The following is a 16235-nucleotide window of genomic DNA, read 5'->3' on the forward strand; positions in this document are numbered from 1 at the left end:
TTCCCTCTGCCAGCAGACTCTCTCTCTTGCCTTCTTGGTTGGCACACTGGGGAGAAGCGAGCTGCAGCGTTGGAGAGGCCCATGTGGCAAGGGACTGCGAGCAGCCTCTGGCCAGAAGCTGGTGAGCAACCAGTGAGCAACCGAGGCCCTCAGTCCCACAGCATGTGAGGAACTGAGTCCTGCCAATGATCATGTGATATTGAAGGAGGGTCTTTCTTTTTCTTTTTTTATTAATTTTTTTGCACACAAAAACAATAAACATTTTCTAAAAATACATACAAACAAAAAGATGCGTATCAAACATATTAGGAAGGTTGCACATGGGAAGACGGGGAATAGAAATGGGGAGTGGGAATCAAAATAAATGAGAGAGGGACTTTATATGGATCAGTGATAATAACTCAATCCTCTATTTGACGAAGAAGGAGAAGGAAGAGGAAGAAAAAGAAAGTGGGATAAAGGATCAGAAAGGGAGGAAAATAGAAAAAATTAGAGTATGACTCCAGGATAGACCTGTTTTGTTGTCACTGAGTTGGTTGGTTGGTTTGTCTGTTGTATTTTTCATATGTTTCGCCATGTTGTCCAGACTGGTCTCGAACTTCTAGCCCGAAGTGATCAACCCGCCTCGGCCCCCCAGAGTGCCGGGACCACAGGTGTGAGCCACCACGTGCAGCCCCCAGATTGCTTCTGGCCTCCGTGGTATACCTCCCAGACGGGGCGGTCGGGCAGAGGCGCTCCTCACTTCCCAGACTGGGCGGCCAGGCAGAGACGCTCCTCACTTCTTCCCAGATGGGGCGGCCGGGCAGAGGTGCTCCTCATTTCTTCCCAGACGGGGCGGCCGGGCAGAGGCACTCCTCACTTCCCAGACGATGGGTGGCCGGGCACAGGCGCTCCTCACTTCCCAGATGATGGGTGGCCGGGCAGAGGCGCTCCTCACTTCCCAGACGGGGTGGCCGGGCAGAGGCGCTCCTCACTTCCCAGACGATGGGTGGCCGGGCAGAGGCGCTCCTCACTTCCCAGACGATGGGTGGCCGGGCACAGGCGCTCCTCACTTCCCAGACGATGGGTGGCCGGGCAGAGGCGCTCCTCACTTCCCAGACGGGGCGGCCGGGCAGAGGCGCTCCTCACTTCTTCCCCGATGGGGCGGCCGGGCAGAGGCGCTGAAGGAGGGTCTTTCTTCAGCTGATCCTACAGATGAGACTCCAGCCCTTGTGCTGCCTCATGAGAGACCCTGGAACAGAGGCCCCAGCTGAGCTATGCCTGGATTCCTACCCACAGAAACTGAAAGACAATAAAAGTGCCATTTACGTTTTTTTATATTCTGGTAAAAATCATATAACATGAAATTTTTCCATTCTAACCATTAAAAACATGTCTTTTTGTGTGTGAGAGACAGGGTTTCGTTCTCTTACCCAGGCTAGAGTGCAGTGGTGCAATCTCGACTCACTGAAACCTCTGCCTTTCAGGCTGTAGTGATCCTCCCCCCTGGTCAGCCTCCCAAGTAGCTGGGACTACAGGCGCACACCACCATGCCCGCTAATTTTTGTTTGTATTTGTAGCAGATATGGGGTTTTGCCATTTTGCCTAGGCTGGTCTCGAATTCCTGGGCTCAGGCGATCCACCCTCAAAGTGCTGGGATTACAGGCGTGAGCCACTGTGCCCAGCCTTATTTTTAAAATTTTTTAAATTTTTTTTATAGAAAGGGGTCTCAATATGTTGCCCAAGCTAGTCTCAAACTCCTGGCCTCAAGCCATGTTCCCAATTTGGCTTCCTAAAGTGCTGGGATTACAGGTGTGAGCCACCATGCCTGACCATTTCTTTTCTCTTTTCTTTTTTTTTTTTTTTTGAGACAGAGTCTTGCTCTGTCGCCCAGGCTGGAGTGCAGTGGTGCCATCTCGGCTCACTGCAAGCTCTGCCTCCCAGGTTCACGCCATTCTCCTGCCTCGGCCTCCCAAGTAACTGGGACTACAGGTGCCCACCACCATGCCTGGCTAATTTTTTGTATTTTTAGTAGAGACGGGGTTTCATCGTGTTAGCCAGGATGGTCTTGATCTCCTGACCTCGTGATCCGCCTGCCTCAGCCTCCCAACGTGCTGGGATTACAGGCGTGAACCACCGCCCCTGGCCCATGCCTGGCCATTTCTAACCATTTCTTTTTGTTTATTTGAGACAGCATCTCACTCTGTCGCCCAGACTAGAGTGCAATGGCAATATATCAGCTCACTGCAACCTCCACCTCCCGGGTTTAAGCAATTCTCCTGCCTCAGCCTCCCAACTAGCTGGGACTATAGGCGCATGCCACCGCGCCTGGCTAATTTTTTGTATTTTTAGTAGAGATGGGATTTCAACGTGTTAGCCAGGATGGTCTTGATCTCCTGACCTCATGATCTGCCGCCTCGGCCTCCCAAAGTGCTGGGATTACAGGCGTAAGCAACTGCGCCTGGCCCATTTCTAACCATTTCTAAGAGTACACTTGGGCCACACATGGGGGCTCATGCCTGTAATCCCAGCACTTTGGGAGGCCAAAGCAGATGGATTGCTTGAGCCCAGGAGTTCAAGACCAGACTGGGCAGTATAGCAAAACCTTGTTTCTATAAAAAAAAAAAATACAAAAATTAGCTTCACATGGCGACCCAAACCTATAGTCCCAGCTACTTGGGAGGCTGAGGTGGAAGGATCACTTAGGCCCAGAGGCGGAGGTTGCAGTGAGCCAAGATCATGCCACTGCATTCCAACCTTGGTGACCAGAGTGAACTTTGTCTCAAAAAAAAAAAAAAAGTACACTTCAGCAGCATTAGCTATGTTCACATTGTGGTGTAAGAGATCTTCAGAACTTTTTCATCTTGTAAACTGAAAGTGTGTCCGGAATTGGTGGATTCTTGGTCTCACTGACTTCAAGAATGAAGCCGCGGACCCTCGCGGTGAGTGTTACAGTTCTAAAGGCGGCGTGTCCGGAGTTGTTCGTTCCTCCCGGTGGGCTCGTGGTCTCGCTGGCTTCAAGAGTGAAACTGCAGACCTTCCCGGTGGGTGTTACAGCTCATAAAAGCAGTGTGGACCCAAAGAATGAGCAGTAGCAACATTTATTGCAAAGAACAAAGCTTCCACAATGTGGAAGGGGACCCAAGTGGGTGGCCACTGCTAGCTCGGGGAGCCTGCTTTTATTTTCTTATCTGGCCCCACCCACGTCCTGCTGATTGGTAGAGCCCAGTGGTCTGTTTTGACAGGGCCCTGACTGGTGTGTTTACAATCCCTGAGCTAGACATAAAGGTTCTCCACGTCCCCATCAAATCAGTTAGATACAGAGTATGGACACAAAGTTTCTCCAAGGCCCCACCAGAGCAGCTAGATACAGAGTGTCGATTGGTGCATCCACAAACCTCGAGCTAGACACAGGGTGCTGATTGGTGTATTTATAATCCCTGAGCTAGACATAAAGGTTCTCCACATCTCCACCAGACTCAGGAGCCCAGCTGGCTTCACCCAGTGGATCCCGCACCGGGGCTGCAGGTGGAGCTGCCTGCCAGTCCCGCGCCGTGCACTCGCACTCCTCAGCCCTTGGGTGGTCGATGGGACTGGGCGCTATGGAGCAGGGGGTGGCGCTCGTCGGGGAGGCTCGGGCTGCAGAGGAGCCCATGGACGGGGTGGGAGGCTCAGGCACAGCGGGCTGCAGGTCCCGAGCCCTGCCCCGTGGCAGCTAAGGCCCGGTGAGAAATCGAGCGCAGCGCCAGTGGGCTGGCACTGCTGGGGGACCCAGTACACCCTCCGCAGCCGCTGGCCCGGGTGCCAAGCCCCTCATAGCCCGGGGCCGGCAGGGCTGGCCGGCTGCTCTGAGTGAAGGGCCCGCCAAGCCCACGCCCACCCGGAACTCCAGCTGGCCCGCAAGCACCACGCGCAGCCCCGGTTCCCGCTCGCTCCTCTCCCTCCACACCTCCCTGCAAGCTGAGGGAGCTGGCTCCTGCCTTGGCCAGCCCAGAATGGGGCTCCCACAGTGCAGCGGTGGGCTGAAGGGCTCCTCAAGTGCCACTAAAGTGGGAGCCCAGGCAGAGGAGGCGCCGAGAGTGAGCGAGGGCTGTGAGGACTGCCAGCATGCTGTCACCTCACAAAGTATATACTCATTGTTCAACAATTTCCATTTTCCTCCCTAAGCCCCTGGCAACTACCATTCTGTTTGAGTGTGACTACTTTAGGTACTCAAATAAATGGAATCATACAGTATTTGTCTTTTTTTTTTTTTTTTTTTTTGAGATGGAGTCTCGCTCTGTCGCCCAGGCTGGAGTACACTGGCACTGTCTTGGCTCACTGCACTCCGCCTCCCGGGTTCACAGCATTCTCCTGCCTCAGCCTCCCGAGTAGCTGGGACTACAGGCGCCTGCCACCATGCATGGCTAATTTTTGTATTTTTTTTTTGTTTAGTAGAGACAGGGTTTCACCGTGTTAGCCAGGATGGTCTTGATCTTCTGACCTTGTGATCTGCCCACCTCGGCCTCCCAAAGTGCTGGGATTACAGGTATGAGCCACTGCGCCCGCCCATATTTGTCTTTTTATGGCTGGCTTATTTACTTAACATAACATCCTCAAGGTTCATCCATATTGTAGTATGTGAATGATTTCCTTCTTTTTAAGGCTGAATAATATTCCATCATATGCCATATTTTTCTTATCCGTGTATCCTTCAATGGACACTTATGTTGGTTCCACATTTTGGCTATTGTGAATAATGTAGCAATAAATGTGAGTATGCAAATATTCTCATTGACATCCTGCTTTCCATTCTTTTGGGTATATATCCAGAAGTGGGATTGCTGCATTACATGATAATCCAATGTTTAATTTTTTTAGGAGCTGCCCTACAATTTTCCACAGCAGTTGTACCATTTTATATACCCTTCAACAGTGTAAAGGGAAGGCCAGGTATGGTGGCTCACGCCTGTAATCTCAGCACTTTGGGAGGCTGAGGCGGGTGGATCACCTGAGGTCAGGAGTTCAAGACCAGCTTGGCCAACATGGTGAAACACTACCTCTACTAAAATACAAAAAATTAGCCAGGCATGGTGGTGGGCACCTGTAATCCCAGCTACTCTGGAGGCTGAGGCATGAGAATCGCTTGAACCCAGGAGTTGGAGGTTGCAGTAAGCTGAGATTGCACCATTGCACTCCAGCCTGGACAACAGAGTGAGACTCTGTCTCAAACAAAACAAAACAAAGCAAAACAAAACAGTGAAAAGGGTTCCAATGTCTCTACATCCTCACTAACAATTGCTATCTTCTGTTTTTTTGGTAGTGGCTATCCTAATGGGCACAAGGTAGCATCTCATTAAATGTGCAGGGATTTTTGTAGGGTTTATTTGTGTGTGTGTGTTTTTTGAGGCAGGGTCTCTCTGTCTCCCAGGCTGGAGTGCAGTTGTACAATTATAGCTCACTGCAGTCTCTACCTTCTGGGCTCAAGCAGTCCTCCTGCCTCAGCTTCTCAAGTAGTTGGGACCACAGGCGTACACCACCCTGCTCAGTAATTTTTTACATTTTTTTTGTATAGATGGGGTCTCACTATGTTGCCCAGCCTGCTCTCAAACTCCTGGGGTCAAGTGATTCTCCCTCTCATCTTGTCCCCACAAGCGCTGGGATTACAGGCATGAGCAACCACACCCAGCCCCAGCTTTCTCTTTGTGATGACTCCGGGGGAACTTTGTTTCACTTCTCTTGCTCAACCTTTCAGCAACATTTGAAACCAATGACCACTCCCTTCTTGGAATTCACCAAAGGAAATGGTATGTTACTTATCTATTGCTACTTAAAAATGATCTCAAAACTTAGCTGCTTAAAACAACACATGGTTGGGCACAGTGGCTCATGTCTGTAATCCCAGCATTTTCAGGGGCCAAGGTGGGAGGATCAATTGAGCCCAGGAATTTGTGACCAGCCTGGGCAACATAGCAAGACCCCATCTCTACAAAAAATACAAAAATTAGCTGGGTATGGTGGTGTGCACCTGTGGTCCCAGCTACTCGGAAGGTTGGGGTGGGAGGGTCGCTTGAGCCTAGGAGTTCGAGGTTGCAGTGAAACATGATTGAGTCACTGCACTACAGCCTGGGTGACAGATCCAGACCTTGTCTCAGTAAGTAAATAAATAAGATAAAATAAAAAAGAGAAGGCTGGGGACATTGGGTAGAGCAGATCCTAGTGGAGATGTGGGAGTAGTGGCTGGCCTAGAAGAGGCAGAGACAGGGAGTGAGTAACTGCCACTCTTTTTAAGGAGCCATCTCTAGATTTTTATGGGTTGTCTATATTCTTTCCTGTGAAGGCGAGAGAAATGGGGAGTAGGAGATGGTGAGAGAGAGGGTTTTGTTTTCTTTTTATTTTTATGATGGGAAAGAAACACCTCTGGCAGGGCACAGACCACAGCCCAGGGTGGATGGCTCCGGAGCTTGCACGTTACCCGGGATGCACTGTTGGCTTGCCTAGTTCTGAAGCAAAATAATGACTAACATAAACCAGCAATATCCTGATATTTTTTCCTGATGACTACTTTGAGTCTTTTTTGGGGAGTAAATATCAAATATTTAATTATTTCAGGTATTCTCCCTCCCTTCCTTGCTCTCTCGTCTTGGTGCCCCTGCTTGACTGGGGTGCAAATACTTGTCTACTGTGTCTCTTGGGCAATCCAGCTCTGTGCTCTTCCTCCCCTACCCACCAACTCCTGTTTAGGGCTCTTCCAGCCAAGCTCACATGTAGTAGGTCCCCAGTGACATGTTTTGCATGAGAAAACAGTCACCCAATGGCTGCACTTCCTGGGACTTCTAAGCTCAAGGCCCTTCCCAAATTGCTCCATAAACACCCTTCAGGGAGCTGATGGAATGGGATCAGGGCAAGGGGTAGCGAAGTGGGCAGTCCTTGCACAACAAATGCACATTGCTTTATTCACACGAAGTGATTTGTGTACACTCCATGATATCAGGCAGATTTTAGCTATTATGGAAAGGCAGACTTGTTCCGGGAGATTTTGACTACAAAATGTTATGGATCCAGGTACAACCCAATGTTTACTGTGCCCACGTATGATGGTTTGAACAAGGAAGTGCCACTGAGGGGTTGGGGTGGGGGCGTAGGCCTGGAAGACCTCATCATAAACACTCCCTTTTGGTTTTTTGGACTGTCATTATTCTCAGTCTGCTGGTGGGTGGAGATGTTCCAAACCCTTCCTGTTCATTGTCACCAGCTCCTGGTGAGTCACTAATAGCTATTCCACCACACCAGCCCTCCAGTCCTCCTGGAGGGTGGGGAGAGCTTGCAGACGGCTGCTTCTCCTACTCTACAGTTGCAGGAAAGCTGGCTGTTAGGAACCTGGAAGCTTTGCTGCAGGCCTCTTCAGCTTACAGTCACACACTCAGAAGAGCAGGATGGTGTTAATTTCGTTGCTTCAGAACTTAGGATCCATAAGAAGCTGGGTAGGTAGAGTGCCCTCAGATCCCCAGACCAGGGCTCTTTCAACTTTATCACATGAAAAGAAACTCAACCATTTGCACACAGATATTGATTAGACTTTAGATGTTATATTATGTTTTTCTTCTTAGTAAACCTTCAGTGATCAATGTAAAGTGATCTGGGGTTTTTTTTTTAGAAACAGGGTCTTATTTTGTCATTCAGGTTGGAGTGCAGCAGCAGGATCACAGTTTACTGCAGCCTTGAATTCCTGGGCTCAAGTGGTCCTCCCACCTCAGCCTCCCAAGTAGGTAGGACTACAGGCACATGCCACCACACTTGGCTAATTTTTAAAATTTTTTTATGAATGGGTTCTTGCCATCTTGCCTAGGCTGGTCTTGAACTCCTGGGCTCAAGCGATCCTCCTGCCTTGGCCCCTCAAAGTGCTGGGATTTATAGGTGTGAGCCACTGCAACCAGCCTGGAATTTCTTTCTTTTTCTTTTTTTTTTTTTTTTGAGATGGAGTCTCGCTCTGTCGCCCAGGCTGGAGTGCAGTGGCGTGATCTTGGCTCACTGCAAGCTCCGCCTCCAGGGTTCATGCCATTCTCCTGCCTCAGTCTCCTGAGCAGCTGGGACTACAGGTGCCCACCACCACGCCCAGCTAATTTTTTTGTATTTTTAGTAGAGACGGGTTTCATCGTGTTCACCAAGATGGTCTCCATCTCTTGACCTCGTGATCTGCCTGCCTTGGCCTCCCAAAGTGCTGGGATTACAGGTGTGAGCCACCGTGCCCAGCCCCAGCCTGGAATTTCTTATTGCAGAAAAAGAATAAACCTGGAGTTGCTCAGACCAGGGGGCTGGAATCTTGGTTCTGGCATTCATTCATTTAACTGATATGTACTGAGTAACTATTTTGTGCCATGCCCTGCGGATGGCAGACAAGGAGCTTACATTCCAAAGGTAAACAGAAGATAAAAAACAAACGCTGACTTTGGGAGGACAAGGCGGGTGGATCGCCTGAGGTCGGGAGTTTGAGACCAGCCTGACCAACATGGAGAAACCCCGTCTCTACTAAAATTAGCTGGGCATGGTGGTGGCGCATGCCTGTAATCCCAGCTACTTGGGAAGCTGAGGCAGAATTGCTTCAACCTGGGAGGCGGAGGTTGTGCTGAGCCGAGATCGCACCACTGCACTCCAGCCTGGGCAACAAGAGAGAGACTCTGACTCAAAATAGTCATAATCATAATCATAATCATTAGTAGAGCATGATGGAGCATGCCTGTAATCCTGGGGAGGCTGAGGCATTAGAATCTCTTGAACCTGGGAGGTAGAGGTTGCAGTGAGCCGAGACTGGGCCACTTCACTCCAGCCTGGGCGACAGAATGAGACACCATCTCAAAAACAAACAAACAAAAAACAAGTGCAGTTAATTTTATGTGTCAACTTGACTGGGAATCAGATGCCTAGATATTTGATCAAACATTATTCAGGGAAGAGCATGGTGGCTCATGCCTGTAATCCCAGTGTTTTGGGATGCCAAGGCAGGAGGATTGCTTGAGGCCAGGAGTTCAAGACCATCCTGGGCAACATAACAAAATTCTGTCTTTACAAAAAAATGGAAAACGAAAAAAAAAACATTAGCCAGGTGTGGTGGTGTGCAACTGTGGTCCTAGCTACTTTGGAGGCTGAGGTGTGAGGATTGCCTGAGCCCAGGAAGTTGAAGTTGCAGTGAGCCATGATCCTGCCACATGGATGGCACTTTAGCCTGGGCGACAGAACTAGATCCTGTCTCTAAACACACACACACACACACACACACACACACACGCACACGCACGCACAATGACAACAACAAAACCACACACACATTATTCTGGATATTTGTGTGAGGGTATTTTTGGATGAGACAAACGTTGAAATCAGTGGACTGAGTAAAGCAAACTGGACTTCTGTAACGTAGGTGGGCTTCATCCAGTCAATTTCAGAGAAGTATCATGATTGTCCAATAAACAGATAAAAGATTTTCAGCTTCTGGAAAAGCAAATTAGGCCCTAGTGAGATACCATTTAGATCCACTAGATTGGCAAAAAGTGAGTTTAATAATACCAAATTGGAGTGGATGTGGATCCATGGTGGGAGTATAATTGGTGGAAACACTTTGGAAAACAATTGTTCATCTTGTAAAGTTGAACAGCCTAGGCATTTCCCCTCTTTGATGTGTATCCAAGAGGCAATCCTGCATATATGCATCAGAACACAGGCACAAGAACATTCATAATAGCATTTTTTTTAGTAATAAAAAAACTAGAAACCATGTAAATGCTCAGCAATAAGAAAACTGGTAAGAACATTGCGGTATATTTGCCCTAGAATATTATATAGTAGAGAAAAAGATAATGGTGATTACAGCAAGTCCTAGAATACTACCTATGGTATGATAGCATTTTTATAAAGCTCAAAAACTACTAAACTCATTGTTTAAGCGTGTCTATATATGTTTTTTTTTTTTTTTTTTCCCGAAAGGGAGGGAGACAATAAGTTAAAATTTCAAGATGGTAGAGTTACCTCTGGGGTGGGCAGGGCATGATGGCATAGGGGAAAAGCTCTGGTTATTGGTAACGTTCTGGATTGGCATTTGGGAGGTGAGTTCATGGGTGTCCACGGCATCATTATGGTCTAAAACTTACACATGTTGACATATATTCCTTTGTTTGAATGAAGTATAAATAAAAAATGCACAAAGGAAAAAAGAATGGCTGATTTTCTGCTTGTTACTTTGCTGCATGTTCCTAAAGCTCCCTCCCCCCAAAATACATGTTTTTTTTTCTGATGAGAGAAAAATGAAATATATTAAGTAATCTTTTTTTTTTTTTTTGAGACGGAGTCTCGCTATGTCACCTAGTCTTGCTATGTCACGCAATGGCGTGATCTTGGCTCACTGCAACTTCCGCCTCCCAGGTTCTAGCAATTCTCCTGCCTTAGCCTCCTGAGTAGCTGGGACTATAGGCGTGCATCACCACGGCCAGTTAATTTTTGTATTTTTAGTAGAGACAGGGTTTCACTATGTCGGCCAGGCTGGTCTCGAACTCCTGACTGCAGGTGACTTCTTGCCTCGGCCTCTCAAAGTGCTAGGATTACAGGTGTGAGCCACTGCACCTGGCCTATGTTAAGTAATCTTGGAAATGCCTCTTGCTAAATTCAGGAATCATTACCAGTAGAATTGTGTTAGCATGCTCAGAGAAATGGTGTAATAGGTTGGGCTTGGTGGCTCATGCCTATAATCTCAACACTTTGGGAGGCTGAGGGGGGAGGATCACGTGAGCCCAGGAGTTTGATACCAGCCTGGGCAACATAGTGAGACCCTGTCTCTATTTTATTATTTTTATTTTTCTTTCTTTTTTTTTTTTTGAGACGGAGTTTCTCTTGTCACCCAGGCTGGAGTGCAATGGCACAATCTCCAATCACTGCAACCTCTACCTCCCGGGTTCAAGTGATTCTCCTGCCTCAGCCTCCCGAGTAGCTGAGATCACAGGTGCTCACCACCATGCCTGGCTAATTTTTGTATTTTTAGTAGAGACGGGGTTTTACCATTTTGGCCAGGCTGGTCTCAAACTCCTGACCTCATGTGATCCACCTGCCTCAGCCTCCCAAAGTGCTGGGATACAGGTGTGAGCCACCGTGCCTGGCCCGTCTCCATTTTTTTTTTTTTTTTTGAGACAGAGTCTCACTCTGTCGCCTAGGTTGGAGTGCAGTGGTGCGATCTCCACTCACTGCAACCTCCGCCTCCTGGGTTGAAGTGATTCTCCGGTCTCAGCCTCCCGAGTAGCTGGGATTACAGGCGTGCACCACCACGCCCAGCTAATTTTTGTATTTTTAGTAGAGATAGGGTTTCACCATGTTGGTCAGGCTGGTCTCGAACTCCTAACCTCAGGTGATCTGCCTGCCCTGGTCTCCCAAAGTGCTGGGATTACAGGCGTGAGCCACTGCACCCAGGCCCCTGTGTCTATTTTTATTTTTATTTTTTTTGAGACAGAGTCTGGCTCTGTCCCCCAGGCTGGAGTGCAGTGGCACCATCTCGGCTCACTGCAAGCTCCGCCTCCCAGGTTCACGCCATTCTCCTGCCTCATCCTCCCGAGTAGCTGGGACTACAGGCGCCCGCCACCACGCCCGGCTAATTTTTTTTTTTTTTTTTTTTTTTTTGAGGCGGAGTCCTGCTCTGCCGCCCAGGCTGGAGTGCAGTGGCGCAATCTCGGCTCACTGCAAGCTCCGCCTCCCGGGTTCACGCCATTCTCCTGCCTCAGCCTCTCCGAGTAGCTGGGACTACAGGCGCCCGCCACCACGCCCGGCTGATTTTTTTATATTTTTAGTAGAGACAGGGTTTCACCGTGGTCTCGATCTCCTGACCTCGTGATCCGCCCGCCTCGGCCTCCCAAAGTGCTGGGATTACAAGCGTGAGCCACCGCGCCCGGCCATTTTTTGTATTTTTAGTAGAGACGGGGTTTCACTGTGGTCTCGATCTCCTGACCTCGTGATCCGCCTGCCTCGGCCTCCCAAAGTGCTGGGATTACAAGTGTGAGCCACCGCGCCCAGTAAAAGTCTAATTTTTGTTAACAATAGCTCATATGTATAGAGTACTTGCTATTTTTACAAGTATTATGTAACAGTGGGTGCTCAACAAATGCCGAATGAGTGAGGGCATGGTTTCAAAAGTGGGTGTGGGTGGACAAGAAAACAGGTGACTTCCTGGAAAACTCATTTTATGAGGCTGGAAGCTGCCTCTAAAGCAAGGGTAATCCTGAGTCTCCCTGTTATATTGAAGGGATGCTCAGGTTAGTCCCCGGACTCTGAAACTGCCCTGGATCACTCTAGTGGACAGACAGGGCCTGGCATGGGGGTTTCAAGCCTCTTCCAGCTGTGCCTTCGCTAAAAAACTAGAGGTAAAATTAGAGAGTTGGTGCCACCTAGAGGGCAAGAGAGTGCATCTCAGAAGAGGGCTGGGGAAATCCTTAGAATATGGAACGTGGGGGTGGTTAGAAAGTATCATAAAAATAATCTCTATTGGCCTGGCATGGTGGCTCATGCCTGTAATCCCAACACTTTGGGAGGCCAAGGTGGGAGGATCACTTGAGGTCAGGAGTTCGAAACCAGCCTGGCCAACATGGTGAAACCCCGTCTCCACCAAAAATACAAAAATTAGCTGAGCCTGGTGGCACATGCCTGTAGTCCCAGCTACTAGGGAGGCTGAGGCATGAGAATTGCTTGAACCTGGGAGGCAGAGGTTGCAGTGAGCTGAGATTGCGCCACTGCACTCCAGCCTGGGTGACAGAGCTACACTCTGTCTAAAAAAAAAAAGGGGGGGGGTCTAGACTTACATAACTCATACAACTCTAATAAAAAGATAAAATAATTTTAAAACAAGCAAGGGATATGACAGATATTTTTTCAAAGAAGATGTACAAATGACCAATAAGCACATGAAAAGATGCTCAACATCAGTAGCCATTAGGAAAGTGCAAATTGAAACCTCTTCACACCCACTAGCATGGCTATAATCAAAAAGACAGTAACAAGTGTTGACAACGATGTAAAGAAATTGAAACCCCCATACACTGCTGGTGGGAATGTAAAATGGTGCAGCTGCTTTGGAAAAGCAGTTAGGCAGTTCTCAAAAAGTTAAACATAGTTACCACATGACCTAGTAATACCACTCTTAGGTATAGACCCAAGAGAAGTTAAAACATAGGGTTGCACAAAAGCTTGTACATTAATGTTCACAGCATTCACAGCTTTGTTCACAAGAGCTAGACTGGAAACAACCCAAATGTCCATCGAATGATTAACAAAATACAATAAATCCATAAAATGGAATATTATCCAGCTACAAAAGGAATGAAGTACTGATTCATGCTATGTCTTGAAAACATACTAAATGAAAGAAGCAAAACACACAAAAGACCATATAGCATATGATTCTGTTTATATGAAATACCCAGAATATGCAAATCTATAGACAGAAAGTAGATTAGTGGTTGCCAGGGGCTGGGCAGATGAGCAAATGGGAAGTGACTGCTAATGAATAGGTTTCTTTTTGGGATGATGAAAATGTTCTCCAATTAGTGCGGACAGGTGCATAAACTTTTTTTAGCATACTAAAACCCACTGAATTGTACACCTATATATATGCATATATTTGTGTGTGTGTATATATATGTATATGTATATATGTATGTATATGTGTGTATATATATATATATATATATATATTTTTTTTTTTTTTTTGAGACAGAGTCTCGCCCGTCACCCAGGCTGGAGTGCAATGGCACGATCTTGGCTCAGGGCAACCTCCACCTCCAGGGTTCAAGCAATTCTCCTGCCTCAGCCTCCCGAGTAGCTAGGATTACAGGCGTCTGCCACCATGCCCAGCGAATTTTTATATTTTTAGTAGAGACGGGGTTTCACCATGTTGGTCAGGTTGGTCTCAAACTCTTGACCTCAGGTGATTCACCTTCCTCAGCCTCCTGAGTGCTGGGATTACAGGCGTGAGCCACCGCACCTGGCCATGCCTATGTATTTTTTGAGACAGGATCTTGCTCTCTTGCCCACGCTGGAAGTACAGTGGCATGATCATGGCTCACTGCAGCCTTGACCTCCCAGGCTTAAGCGATCCTCCCATCTCAGACTCCTGGAGTAGCTGAGACAAGATAAAAATCAGAGTTTAGTCCTCAGATGTACCATAACTTCCTTAATCATCCCTTTATTGGTAGACATTTAGGGTGTTTACAATTATTTTGCCGCAAACTGCTGCAGCAGGCAACTTTATTTTCTTTTTTCTTTTTTTGAGACAGCGTTTCACTTTTGTTGCCCAGACTCCAGGCTGGAGTGCAATGGCGTGATCTCAGCTCACTGCAACCTCCACCTCCCAGGTTCAAACGATTCTCCTGCCTCAGCCTTCCAAGTAGCTGGGATTACAGGTATGCACCACCACACCAGGCTAATTTTTTTTTTTTTGTATTTAGTGGAGACGGGGTTTCACCATGTTGGTCAGGCTGCTCTCAAACTCCTGACCTCAGGTGATCCACCTGCCTCAGCCTTCCAAAGTGCTGGGATTACAGGCTTGAGCCACTGCGCCCGGCCTCATTTTCTTCTTTGGAACAGTTTCCTCCTGATTAGGGATGGGGTTACTGATCAGACATTTTGAACATCTTTCTGACTCTTGACAATTTTACATGTCACAGGATCTGTTGTCCTTGGCCTTAGCCTCTACAAAGCCAGATCCTAAGGGCTGGCCCATCTGACATCTCCCCTCCTCCAGCTTTGTGGTCACCCTTTTCACCTGGGGCCTCTGCCTCAGTCCCCTGCCTCTCCTCTCCACAGCCCACTCCTTCTCCTGCCCACAGGGCTGCGGGCTTCCCCTCCCCAGGCAAGCTGGGGTTGTGTCGCAGTGCTTGGCCATCATGACTTTGCCGTGGCCAATGCAATCCGCTAGTTGGCATGCACTGTGCTTACCTTAGCCTCAGGGTGTCCTGCAGAGGTCCCCAGGAAGATAAACTCTGGGTGATGTGTCATTTTCCCCTTTCCGTTCCTTCCCACGCCCTTCCCCCCACCTCCCCGCATAGGCAGCGCATCTAGTTGGCACTCCATAAATATCCAAAGTATTTACAAAATAACCTGAATCTATGCTGTTTAGTTAGATCTCTTAAGGTTGATAATGTACAAGGCAATTTGCATCAGGAGCAGACGAGATAGGGCCCGGCAGATATAAATTAAAAATGCAATTGCACGCATTCATTCAACGAGCTCACTGAGCAACTACTATGTGCCAACATTATCCACTGCAGTGAATAAAAGACAAACAAACAAACAAACAAAACCAAAAGAGCAAGAAAGTGGCCGGGTGCGGTGGCTCACCGCTGTAATCCCAGCACTTTGGAAGGTCGAGAAAGGAGGATCGCTTGAGCCCACGAGTTCAAGACCAGACTGGGCAACATCATAGTGAGACCTCGTCTCTACAAAAATTAAAAAATTAGTCGGGGGTGGTGCGCCCAGCTCTACTCGGGAGGCTGAGGTGGGAGGATCACTTGAGCCCCGGAACTGTAGGCTGCAGTGAGCCGGTATCGCACAACTGCACCACAGCCTGGGCAGCAGAACGAGAAATAAATAAATAAATAAAAGCCAGAAAGTAAAAATAAAGTGTCAGATGGCGATTCGAGCTGAGGAGTTAATCAGGCAGGGAAAAGAAACTGAAAGCGAGGAGTGGCTGGCAAGGCTCCTTCGGAAGGTGGCAATAACAGTCATAGACGGGTCACATCAATTAGGTGTTTACTGCGAGCCAGTGTGTGCCACCAACCTCACACCCGAAAGCCACAAAGACTCACGCCACAACGCAACGAGGCAGGGGCTCCTCCTCCTCCCTTGGTACACGGAAAGAAGCGTAGGGAGCAGAGTTGGGATGCTAGTCAGTACCCCCCTGCACCTAGCCCTTGCCCCTCCGTCTCGCTTTCCCCACTCCCGCTCCGGCGGAGGCAAGGTTAACATTAGACGAGGCTGTGGCGACCGGAAAGAGCGCAGGCGCAGAGCGCGGAATGCGCCTGCGCAGAGCGCAGGGCGACGTGGCCAGCCGGGGCCCGGAAGTGGTCCCTGTAGAACCACTGTCGGGCCGCTACTCCGTGCCGCGCCCGTCGAGCATTGCGTTGCTGCATTGCGCCCCACCGACTCCACTATGTTGAAGAAATTCGACAAGAAGGATGAGGAGTCAGGTGAGGGGGCCAGGCCTGGGTCTGAGGGAGGCCGGACCCCCACCCGCCGAGCCTTCCTTCTGG

The 16235-nt window shown here is 48.7% G+C and overlaps 1 protein-coding gene and 1 long non-coding RNA gene across 2 annotated transcripts in view; one reads left to right on the top strand and one right to left on the bottom strand.

Annotated features, from left to right (window-relative positions):
• Window positions 1–209: 209 nt before the first annotated feature.
• On the bottom strand, window positions 210–15953 carry LOC134735420 (uncharacterized). The gene is made up of 2 exons (XR_010118516.1): window positions 14923–15953; window positions 210–1281 (listed from the first exon to the last, which is right to left on the bottom strand). It is a non-coding gene; the product is annotated as an uncharacterized lncRNA (long non-coding RNA).
• COPG1 (COPI coat complex subunit gamma 1) overlaps window positions 15509–16235 on the top strand; it is a 28788-nt gene continuing 28061 nt past the window's right edge. Inside the window, exon 1 of the mRNA XM_055259134.2 lies at window positions 15509–16172. Within this exon, the coding sequence (XP_055115109.2) occupies window positions 15614–16172 (559 nt within the window). The 5' untranslated portion in view covers window positions 15509–15613. The remainder of the gene's footprint in view (window positions 16173–16235) is intronic.

This window comes from Symphalangus syndactylus, chromosome 21 (genome assembly GCF_028878055.3).
Source record: "Symphalangus syndactylus isolate Jambi chromosome 21, NHGRI_mSymSyn1-v2.1_pri, whole genome shotgun sequence".
In the NCBI taxonomy this organism is placed as follows: Eukaryota; Metazoa; Chordata; class Mammalia; order Primates; family Hylobatidae; genus Symphalangus; species Symphalangus syndactylus.